Genomic DNA, 12740 nt, shown 5'->3' on the forward strand with positions numbered 1-12740 from the left:
CTTTCTTGGGAACCACAAACAGATTCGAGTAAAACCCTTGCCCTTGTTCCGTCCGCGGAACTGGGTGGATCACCCCCATTACTAAGAGGTCTTGCACACAGCGTAGAAATGCCTCTTTCTTTATTTGGTTTGCTGATAACCTTGAAAGATGAAATCTCCCTTGTGGAGGAGAAGCTTTGAAGTCCAGAAGATATCCCTGAGATATGATCTCCAACGCCCAGGGATCCTGGACATCTCTTGCCCAAGCCTGGGCGAAGAGAGATAGTCTGCCCCCCACTAGATCCGTTTCCGGATCGGGGGCCCTCACTTCATGCTGTCTTAGGGGCAGAAGTAGGCTTTCTGGCCTGCTTGCCCTTGTTCCAGGTTCCAGGTTAGCTTTCCAGCCCTGTCTGTAACGAGCAACAGGTCCTTCCTGTTTTGAAGCGGAGGAAGTTGATGCTGCTCCTGCCTTGAAGTTACGAAAGGCACGAAAATTAGACTGTTTGGCCTTTGATTTGGCCCTGTCCTGAGGAAGAGTATCACCCTTACCTCCAGTAATGTCAGCAATAATTTCTTTCAAGCCGGGCCCGAATAAGGTCTGCCCTTTGAAAGGAATATTAAGCAATTTAGATTTAGAAGTCACGTCAGCTGACCAGGATTTAAGCCATAGCGCTCTGCGCGCCTGGATGGCGAATCCGGAGTTCTTAGCCGTTAGTTTGGTTAAATGTACAACGGCATCAGAAACAAATGCATTAGCTAGCTTAAGTGCTTTAAGCTTGGCCATAATCACATCCAATGGAGCTGTGCGAATGGCCTCTTCCAGAGACTCAAACCAGAATGCCGCAGCAGCAGTGACAGGCGCAATGCATGCAAGGGGCTGTAAGATAAAACCTTGTTGAACAAACATTTTCTTAAGGTAACCTTCTAATTTTTTATCCATTGGATCCGAAAAAGCACAACTATCCTCCACCGGGATAGTGGTACGTTTAGCTAAAGTAGAAACTGCTCCCTCCACCTTAGGGACCGTCTGCAATAAGTCTCGTGTGGTGGTGTCTATTGGAAACATTTTTCTAAATATCGGAGGAGGGGAAAAGGGCACACCGGGTCTATCCCCCTCCTTGCTAATAATTTCTGTAAGCCTTTTAGGTATAGGAAAAACGTCAGTACACAACGGTACCGCAAAGTATCAATCCAACCTACATATTTTCTCTGGAATTGCAACCGTGTTACAATCATTCAGAGCCGCTAATACCTCCCCTAGCAATACACGGAGGTTCTCAAGCTTAAATTTAAAATTAGAAATCTCTGACTCCGGTCTCCCTGGATCAGATCCGTCACCCACAGAATGAAGCTCTCCGTCCTCATGTTCTGCAAATTGTAACGCAGTATCGGACATGGCTCTCACATCATCAGCGCGCTCTGTCCTTAACCCAGAGCTATGGCACTTGCCTCTTAATTCAGGCAATTTAGATAATACCTCTGTCATAACAGCAGCCATGTCTTGCAAAGTGATTTGTATGGGCCTCTCTGATGTACTTGGCGCCACAATATCACGCGCCTCCTGAGCGGGAGGCGAAGGTACTGACACGTGAGGAGAGTTAGTCGGCATAACTTCCCCCTCGTTGTCTGGTGATAATTTCTTTACAGATAAAATTTGACTTTTATTCAAAGTGACATCAATACATTTAGTACACATATTTCTGTGGGGCTCCACATTGGCCTTCAAACATAGTGAACAAACAGATTCATCTGTGTCAGACATGTTTAAACAGACTAGCAATGAGACTAGCAAGTTTGGAAAATCCTTTCAAATAAATTTACAAGCAATATAAAAAAACGCTACTGCACCTTTATGAAGCACAAAAAATCGTCACAGTTGAAATAACAATGAACCAAATCAGTTATAGCAACCAAATTTTCACAGTAAATGTATTAAGTTAGCAAAGCATTGCACCCACTAGCAAATGGATGATTAACCCCTTAATACCCAAAAACGGATAATCAATTTAACAATTAACGTTTTTATCACAGTCAAACACACTGTCACAGGTCTGCTGTGACTGATTACCTCCCTCAAAATGGATTTTGAAGACCCCTGAGCTCTCTAGAGATGTCCTGGATCAAGGAGGAAAAAGCAGGAAGACTGTAACTGAATTTTTACTGCGCAAAAAAGCACTAAAATAGGCCCCTCCCACTCATATTACAACAGTGGGAAACCTCAGTTAATCGTTTCTATATAGAAATAAACGACAGCCATGTGGAAAATCATGCCCCAAAAGATTTATCACCAAAGTACCTCACAAAAAAACGAATAACATGCCAGTAAACGTTTTAAACATGCACTTTAAAAGTTAGGTAGTGTTATTAATAAGCCTGCTACCAGTCGCTTCTACTGCAGTTAAGGCTCATACATTACCTCAGTATTAACAGTATTTTCTTAGTCAATTCCATTCCTTAGAAAATTACTTATTGTACATACATTCATCAGCCTGATACCAGTCGCTACTGCATTTAAGGCTGTACTTACATTACATCGGTATCAGCAGTATTTTCTTAGTCAATTCCATTCCTTAGAAAAATAATTTACTGCACATACCTTGTTTGCAGGATTCCCCACACGCTATTCCCTTTCTGAAAGTTACCCCACTGCTCAGAATATGCGAGAACAGCCAGTGGATCTTAGTTACTTCTGCTAAGATCATAGAAAACGCAGGGAGATTCTTCTTCCAAATACTGCCTGAGAACAAAGAGCACGCTCCGGTGCCATTTAAAATAACAAACTTTTGATTGAAGAAATAAACTAAGTATAAAAACACCACAGACCTCTCACAACGTCCTATCTAGTTGAGTTGCAAGAGAATGACTGGATATGACATGTGAGGGGAGGAGCTATATAGCAGCTCTGCTTGGGTGATCCTCTTGCAACTTCCTGTTGGGAAGGGAATATATCCCATAAGTAATGGATGACCCGTGGACTGAATACACTTAACAAGAGAAAAATCCTTACATGGTTGCACTTGTGTTAAGTATAAAAGACTTTAATTCCCAAGATATCTGAACCAAATTATATATATATATTAGATTCATACACAATGTGCTAAAGAATAATAAGAATATATTTTTCAAACATATTCTGCAAGATGGGCTGTTTATTCCAAGTAGCACAACCATCATAAGGATGCAATTGTTACTTGTTAGTGTGTACATTGTTATGCAGTATACCTTTTGTATAGTGCTGTGTAAGATGCTGGTGCTTTATAACTAACACATAATAATAATAATAATAATAATAATAATAATAATAATAATAATAATAATAATAATAAAAGGTAAACACAATAAGAGATCATAAGTTTCACCCTCTCGAATCTCTCTTCTTTCTTTATCTGCTGCATAGAATAACGTAGGAACTAATGGAGACATTTGTATATTTACTTGCTGTATTTTACTGCACAATGTTTTTCAAGACAAATGTATGTTACTTTGGAGGCTCTTCCTTGAAATAGAGACAGTTTTAGCTATTAGGCAACATGAAAACTATAAAAGTATATAATTTCAGTCTTAATGACTCTTACTGTAAATCTTTAATGCCTTAGTGCAGCTACAGTTTAAATTTGCCAGACTGTACAGTGTTAAAACCTGTATTCAGGTGCTTGTAACTTTAGATAAGATAAACAAATTTCTTTTAAATTGGGTAGTTTTGTTGAAACCCTCAGTGACCAAAAACATGCTGCCTCAATCTTATAAAATGTTACTATTACAGTAAAAAAATGACATGATATATATATATATATATATATATATATATACTGTATATATATATATATATATATATATATATATATATATATATATACTGTATATATATATATATATATATATATATATATATATATATATATATATATATATATATATATGATACACACAGTTGACATTCAGATTAGCACTCCCACCAGCTTTGCCCAACTATAAACAAATAATAGCAATCCACAATGATGGGCACTCTCTGGTTTTTACATAATTATACTAATTTGTTTCGAGGCTACTCACCCTTTTTCAGGCATTATTTATTTAACAAAACTTTGATTTATATTTAGTTGATTTTTAACAGTGACCATAAGCCATATGATCTATACCTCCACTAAGTTATAAAGGTTATGTTTTGTGGTTACTTCTTTGTGAACATAAGAGGGAGAGATCAAGGTTCTGTCAAACATAGGCAAATTAATACAGGAAACTCATACAACAAGAACAATTATTAACATTTTGTTACGTTATATTTGTTAACCAATTTTGCTGCCTATGGTTTACATGATTTGTGTATAGTACAGTCTAACTATAGGCCATAGCTGGGTCAATAACAGTGCCTCTGGTTAGCCCCGGCAATGTAATAGTTAAATTCTGACCTGTTAGGGAGACTGGAATTGAGTAACAATAACAAAGAAACTGGTTCAATGAACAACAGTACATTTTATTAAAGCAGTTACTAAAATTGATATAAACAAACAAAACAAAAACATATTAACTTACCCTGTGTCCCCACAAGGGCCACAGCAATGTCAGATATGCTGCGATAGTTCCCCAGAAGTGCATAGTACTGGAATATATCCTGAAAGCTTGCCTCATTCTCCAGGCTAAATACAAAGACCACTGCATCCACCCAGTTTGCGAACTAGAAGAGCAGAGATCAAGAAGGTTAGATCAATAAGCAATCTGTCAATGGGAATACAAGGCACTGTGGTCTACCACTCTCTATGCCCAAGGGGAATTATTTAGATACACTCTGTACTTATATTTTGCTATCAAATGCTTTTAGAAGGATTCTTGATCTCTGATATCACTGCGTTCAGTTCTATTAAGGTCAATTATTCCTCTAGAAGAGGAAGAAAGATGTAAGGTAGAAGGCTCGGTAGCATTGATGGAAAGCACCGTGATTAAAGTGCAGTGGCCAATTAAATATATTAATATAAGGACTCCCAACAAATATCAAGACACAAAGAAACTACATATAATATGTATTACAAGCCATGGCTAATGTAATCAATTAATTTAAAGGGATAGGAAAGTCAAAATTAAAGGATTCCGATAATAATTTTAAGACACTTTTAAATTCACTTCTATTTTCAAATCTGCTTTGTTCTCTTGGTATCCCATGTTGAAAAATATTACTCACATATCCTTCACTAGTGGGAGCTGCTGCTAATTGGTGCCTGCACACATTTGACTTTGTGATTGCCTGACTAGATGTGTTCATCTTGCTGCCAGTAGTGTAATGCTGTTCCTTCAGCAAAGGATAACAATAGAACAAAGCAAAATTAAAAGGGAAGTCAATTGGAAATTTGTTTAAAATTCTATGTTCTATCCAAATCATGAAATAAAATGTTGGAGTTTCCTATCCCTTTAATCTATCATCAAATACATAGGCTGGGTCACTGAGTATACTGAGTTATATTTATACCAATGGTCTGATTTTTTTTTTTTCTTTGTGTATATGAAAGAGCATCAGTTAAATATTTTATGTAAAACGGTTTAATTAAAAGCTGTTTAAATTTAAGGTAAAATTAACAGGAAGTGATTGATTATGTGCAACTGAGTTTTGGGACTCTACTGCTCAAAGTTCAAAACTTCTGCAATACATTTAAAAACATTTTATTTTAGATAGAACAGGTAAAAGAGTATTGTTTCCCTTTTAAATATGTTCTTATACATTTAGAAGACTATGAATTCAATTGCTTTTAGATAGAACAGATACATGAGTATCATGTCCCTTTAAATATTTTTGGTATACATTTAAAAGAGTATGAATTAAATACTACATCATATTGGTTTATTTCATGAAAATTCCCTTACCTCAGGGGAACATTAAAGTCATTTTTTATAAATCCATTATTTATAGATCTGTTTTTATGCATTAAATTGTAAGGTGTGCACACAAAATATATGTTTTATAGGAATTTAAAGTTGTTTATTAACATAAACCTTGAAAAGCCTAAAGTCTTTATCTTTGCTTTGGCCAGTTAATAGCAGATAATATCAGTGTCTGTACTGATTAGGCAAATGTAAAGAAAGTTGCAGGATCCAATCTCTATGAAAGTTGGAAAAAAAAATGTTTAAAGGGACACTGAATCCACATTTTTTCTTTCGTGATTCAGATAGAGCATTCAATTTTAAGCAACTTTCTAATTTACTTCTATTATCAAGTTTTCTTCATTCTCTTGGTATCTTTATTTGAAAAGCAAGAATGTAAGTTTAGATGCCGGACCATTTTTGGTGAACAACCTGGGTTGTTCTTGCTGATTGGTGCATGAATTCACCCACCAATAAAAAGTGCTGTCCAGTGTACTGAACCAAAAATTGGCTGGCTTCTTAGCTTAGATGACTTTTTTTCAAATAAAGATAGGAAGAGAACAAATAAAAATTGATAATAGGAGTAAATTAGAAAGTTGCTTAAAACTACATGCTCTATTTGAATCATTAAAGAAAAAAAATGGGTTCAGTGGGACAGTCAAGTAAAAAAAAAACTTTCATGATTTAAATAGGGCATGTAATTTTAAACAACTTTCCAATTTACTTTTATTACAAATTCTGTTTTGTTCTCTTGGTATTCTTAGTTGAAAGCTAAACCTAGAAGGTTCATATGCTAATTTCTTAGACCTTGAAGGCCGCCTCTAATCTGAAAGCGCCACTAGAGGGCGTTAGTTCATGTGTTTCATATAGATAACATTGAGCTCAGGCATGTAAAGCTTCTAGGAGTCAGCACTGATTGGCTAAAAATGCATGTCTGTCAAAAGAACTGAAATAAGGGGGCAGTTTGCAGAGGCATAGATACAAGGTAATCACAGAGGTAAAAAGTATATTATTATAACTGTGTTGGTTATGCAAAACTGGGGAATGGGTAATAAAGGGATTATCTATCTTTTTAAACAACAAAAATCCTGGTGTTTACTGTCCCTTTAAGTTAAATATAGGAAAGCAGGCAAATTAAAAAAGGAAATCACATTGCAAAGTTGTTTTTTGATATTTTATTTTTTACTATATATAAAGAAAATATTGCCCTTTTATTCCCCATAGTGGAACAGATTACAAGTGAAATGATATTTAGCGCTTTCGCCAGATCGCTAATTGTACTAGAAGTATACTTTTTGTATGCATCGTGTTGCGCTGGTATTACGAGTTGAAAATAAAAAGTTATCGATCTTGCGCTAACCCAACGCACGCAAAAATTTGAACTTACAATATTGCGCGCACTCTAAACTGTTTCCCCATAGAAGTCAATGGAACAAAACATTTGGAAAGAAAACCTAACACCAAACTCACCCACAAACCCGATGCCATATTCTCATGTGTGCTGAGTCTGACCTAACATTAAAATTTGAATATTTCCGATTCCAATGTTCTGCACATAGCAGAATATTTTATTTTTATTTATGAATATATATTTAAATATATATATATATATATATATATATATATATATATATATATATATATATATATATATATGATGGTATTTTGGACAATATATATGTATACCTATATATATATATATATATATATATATATATATATACATGATTATATATAGGTATAGATATATACAGATATATATCGGAATATATATTTATAAATACATAGAAGATGATCTGCTATGTGCAGAACATTGAAATGTGAAATATTTACAGTAAATACACAGTATAACACTTTATTAAAATGAATATTGCATAAATATGCTTGTACATGTTTTCACCTACTTAACTGCAAAGGGCTCCAATGCAATGCAATGTCTATATATGTATTTATGTGTTTATATGTGTATATACATCTGTAAATACATATATAAATACATATGTATACATTTATATATACATGCATATCCACCTTTAGACATGTATATGTATGTATCTCAATGTTAAAGCCCTTTGCCTGCCTTTGCCTGAGACCTCACATCTTTGAGCCCTTATAACTTTTTTATGGGCAATGTTTTTTTGAATGAGTGTAACTGTACTGTGTAATGTATTTTTGATGCGTTTGTGTTACAATTTTGTTTTGCAAAACAGTTGACCACAGCTCTGAGAACGCGCTAACACGACAAGCGTTAACTTAAATTGCGCTCAAACGATCGTGTTTACTTTCAAATTGTAATACCAGTCCAATTTAAACTGCGCACAAAAAAAGATATTGCTCGCGTGCAAAAAAATGCGCTCCACTTGTAATTTGGCCCAGTATATTTAATTATGAATAATAACAAATTTGAAATGATCCTTCAATACTTATGCCTGCTTATCATGAAATTTAACTCCAAAAATTATAACGTATCCCCTCCCCCCAGAGAGTCTGAAGTGGAATGAAGAACCCTGACACTCATACATGCTGCAACGTGATTGGTTGGTATCTGCAGGAGCTTGTTTATATGCAATCTTGCAATTTCTAATTCATAGATTAAAAAATATTTGAAGGTGAAAGTTAAAGGGACATTCCAGTCAAAATTTAAATGCACATAGATTTATTACATCTTTGAATAGAAACATATTTGCAATATACATGTATTGGCAAAAATGCTTCTAGTAAAAGCTATGACTGTTTTAGGGTTGCACGTGCATGTGAAGCATAGCTAGATATTGTCACTGCACCCGCATTTTAAATAATGCAGCTGCTCCGATCATCAGTGGGGCTTGTAGTCAGGTGAAGATGACACACCAAATGTACCATTCTGAAGCCGTCTGCATATAAGCTATTAATTCTTCAGCCTTAGGGGTCAATTTATCAAGCTCCATACGGAGCTTGATCCCCCGTGTTTCCAGCGAGCCTTCAGGCTCGCCGGGAACAGAAGTTATGAAGCAGTGGTCTAAAGACTTCTGCTCCATAACCTGTCCGCCTGCTCTGAGGCGGCGGACAGAAATCAACCCGATCGGCTAGCGGCCGATTGGTCACGAATCTGCAGTGGGCGGCATTACACCAGCAGTTTACAAGAACTGCTGGTGCAATGATAAATGCTGAGAGCGTATGCTGTCGGCATTTATCGATGTCACATGTGCAGCGGACATGATACGCTACATCGTATCATGTCCGCTCGCACATTAGTAAATTGACTCCTTAGTGTGTATGATTGGCCTACACAAAACACCTTAAATCTGAGTCTTAACAGTGTGGGTATGACCTACACCTGAACATGAACCTTTTAATTCCAGATAAACTGGTATGGTATGGGATGATAAGGAGACAATTATAAGCTCTTTACTGAATTTGCCTTATTAATATCTCAGCAAGAGAGTATACTTTTTCCAACATTTTGCTGATGAATGACCATTTACAAAACCTTGAATTATATATGTATGCTAGTCTGTGGTAGTGCCTGCATATTTACTGCTATTAATTGCTGATGAATGACCATTTACAAAACCTTGAATTATATATGTATGCTAGTCTGTGGTAGTGCCTGCATATTTACTGCTATTAATTGCTGATGAATGACCATTTACAAAACCTTGAATTATATATGTATGCTAGTCTGTGGTAGTGCCTGCATATTTACTGCTATTAATTGCTGATGAATGACCATTTACAAAACCTTGAATTATATATGTATGCTAGTCTGTGGTAGTGCCTGCATATTTACTGCTATTAATTGCTGATGAATTTTGCATTTATTGCTAGCACACTCTGCAATTATTGCAGTCTGTTTTAATAAGCAAACTATGTTATTTTGTAAGTCCATAGTTGATTGGCTAATGTGCAGTAAATAGATTCACAGGCATACTTTCTGATTGCCTGCATTACAATCTAGATGTTTAAAACACAAAATGTAAAATGATGGGATACAGTTTGTGATGATTTTAAACCAGAAATGACAAGAAAGTACTCATTTGAAATGAGATACCCTTAAAGGGACACTGAACCCAATTATTTTCTTTCATGATTCAGATAGAGCATGCAATTTTAAGCAACTTTCTAATTTACTTCTATTATCAATTTTTCTTCGTTCTCTTGCTATCTTTATTTGAAAAAGAAGGCATCTGAGCTACAGAGCCAGCAAATTTTGAGTTCAGAACCATGAATAACACTTGTTTATTGGTGCTGTCCAATCAGCAAGGACAACCCAGGTTGTTCACCAAAAATGGGCCGGCATCTTATCTTACATTCTTGCTTTTCAAATAAACATACCAAGAGAATGAAGAACATTTTATAATAGAAGTTAATTAGAAAGTTGCTTAAAATTGCATGATCTATCTGAATCACAAAATAAAAAATTTGGGTTCAGTGTCCCTTTAAGCAGTACAATAATGTAGACAGTTGCTTTCTTATAGTAATCGCCTGCATCTTTGGACATGCAATGTTAAAACATTTACTTCATTCTTTTGGTAATGTTTGTTGAAAATCATACCTTGCTAGGTTCAAGAGCAGCAATGTACTACTGGGAGCTAGCTGGTGATTTGTGGCTGACCATATATGCCCCATGTCAATGACTCACCAGATGTGTTCTGCTAGCTCTCAGTAGTGCACTGCTGCTACTTCAAGAAAGGATACCAAGAGAATGAAGCAAATTTGATTAACAAATAGAATATAATTGCAAATAAAAATAGCTCACAGTAAAATGCAAAAAATCCATGACTTGCAACTAGTAGCTGGCTTTAAAGGAACATAAAACACAATTCAGATAAAACATACAATTTTAAACAACTTTCCAATTATCTTCTATTCTAAAATGATCTTTGTATTCTTGTTATCCTTTGTTGAAAAGCAGGAAGGTAAGCTCAGGAGTGTGCACAAGCTATATGGCAGCAGTTTTGCAACAATGTTGTACATTAGCAAAAGCACTAAATGGCAGCACTATTTCCTGTTATGTAGTGCTCCAGACATGTGCACGCTGCCTATCTAGATATCTGTTCAACAAATTTGATAATAGAAGTACATTGGAAACTTTTTTTAAACTTATCTCTATCTGAATAATGAAAGAAAAAAAATGTTTCATGTAGTGTTGCCATGTTGCCTCTTTAAAGGGGCAGTAAACCTACAAAATAATGTAACAGAATTCTGCACAAAGTGTAGAATTATATAACATTAGCTTAGCGCCAAGTATATACAACAAAGTGTTCCATCTAGTAGCGGGAGCGAGCTACATTCATTTTAATGGCTCGATCGGGTGCGCTGTGACCAGACAGCGTGCCCGCGATGCGCTTAATAACAAACCCGCTCAGTAGAGCCAGGAGCAGCGTTCTGCAAAACTCAACTTCGTAGTAAAAAATCTCGGGAACACTTTGTTGTATATACTTGGCGCTAAGCTAATGTTATATAATTCTGCACTTTGTGCAGAATATTATAACATTATTTTGTAGGTTTACTACCCCTTTAAGGGAGGAGACTTTTCAAAAATACATATGTCAGGGTCTGTATAAAGAAATGTTTTCTATGTTCCTTTATAAAAACCCTGACAGATGTATTTTTCATATGTGTCCTCCTTTAAAGCGGAAATATGGCAACCCTAGTTTCATGTCCCTTTAAAGGGACATTAAACACTAAATACATGCTAGATAGAATGATGCATTCAAAGAAAAGATCAGTCCATGACTAACATGTAGATGTATTTTTTAAAGTTTCATTAGTTGTTTAAAAAGTGACAAAATAAGTGTAAAGTTTTAGTGTCTATAAAACACTGGGAGCTGCCATGTTGTAACTTGTGTTACCTTCTCTGCTGTAGCCAATTAGGGACCGTTATAAATAGGTCACTAGAGTGTGCAGCCAATGGTTGTGCTGGATTTAACAGTGTTCTGCACTTCCATTTCTAACAGGAACTGAAAAGCTCACAATTTCAGAATGGAATTACAGGCAAAGAGGACAAAATAAATAATGAAAGTATATTGCAGAGTTGTTTTATATATACAATTTATCATTTTATATTACCATCTCAAAGTGTTTAATGTCCCTTTAAGGAAGTAACAATGCTATTGATATAAGGAGCTAGGAGAGAGAGTTAAACACATTCTTATATGCGCAAGCAACACCCCAAAAACAAAATGCTCTGATCTATTGGAGTAATTTCTTTTTGCACTTTTACATCCATTTAATCAGAGGCATTGAGCATAAAATAAAAAGGACTCCCCAGACTTTGAGTTTGCTACAGTGAGATTAACAGAAGTGTCTCTGTTATGCACTGTTTCCTTCACTCTGTAGCGGCCTAAAAGCAAGTAAAAAACGTTTTAACTCTTTATGCTACAATTTTAGTCTTGGAAATGACACGTTAATGCACCACTATAAATGTGGAAGCTAATTTGCATTAAGAAGAACATGCACAGTAGATGTTTATGGAAGGAATAAATTAGCAGTCCATAATTTTTCCACTTTTCTTATCAACAAAAAATGTAAGATCTGGTGTGGCTCAGACTTGTTAAGCTAATGATCTGAATCGAATTTAGGAAACGTGATACACAAGCATAAATATTGTTGTTTTTTTTAAATACAGTACTTCACGCATCACTTTATTGTGCATTAAAGCATAGAATATGATGGGATATTTTTCCTGAATGATTGTACCACTGTTAATCTTTGCGCATTACCCATCTGTTTTAGCAATAACGTAGCAGTCAAAACCTACCTTGGCATCTGGAGGCCCAGCTTCTTCTCGAATCAACAGGAGATAATTTTGCCCTTCCACACTAATCTCTTTCTTGAATTGAACACCTGATTGTGACAAAAATAATACACTCTTACTGGAATATTAATGAAACGATACATCATATAAAGATTAGAAGAGAGACTACATC

The 12740-nt window shown here is 35.5% G+C and overlaps 1 protein-coding gene across 2 annotated transcripts in view; it reads right to left on the reverse strand.

Annotated features, from left to right (window-relative positions):
• AGAP2 (ArfGAP with GTPase domain, ankyrin repeat and PH domain 2) overlaps positions 1-12740 on the reverse strand; it is a 636919-nt gene that overhangs the window by 196096 nt on the left and 428083 nt on the right. For both annotated transcript variants that reach the window (XM_053708205.1, XM_053708204.1), the window contains exons 4-5: positions 12572-12657; positions 4513-4654 (exon numbers count right to left, since the gene is read on the reverse strand). In XM_053708205.1, coding sequence (XP_053564180.1) covers positions 4513-4654; positions 12572-12657 — 228 coding nt within the window. The remainder of the gene's footprint in view (positions 1-4512; positions 4655-12571; positions 12658-12740) is intronic.

The sequence above is a fragment of the Bombina bombina genome, chromosome 3 (genome assembly GCF_027579735.1).
Source record: "Bombina bombina isolate aBomBom1 chromosome 3, aBomBom1.pri, whole genome shotgun sequence".
In the NCBI taxonomy this organism is placed as follows: Eukaryota; Metazoa; Chordata; class Amphibia; order Anura; family Bombinatoridae; genus Bombina; species Bombina bombina.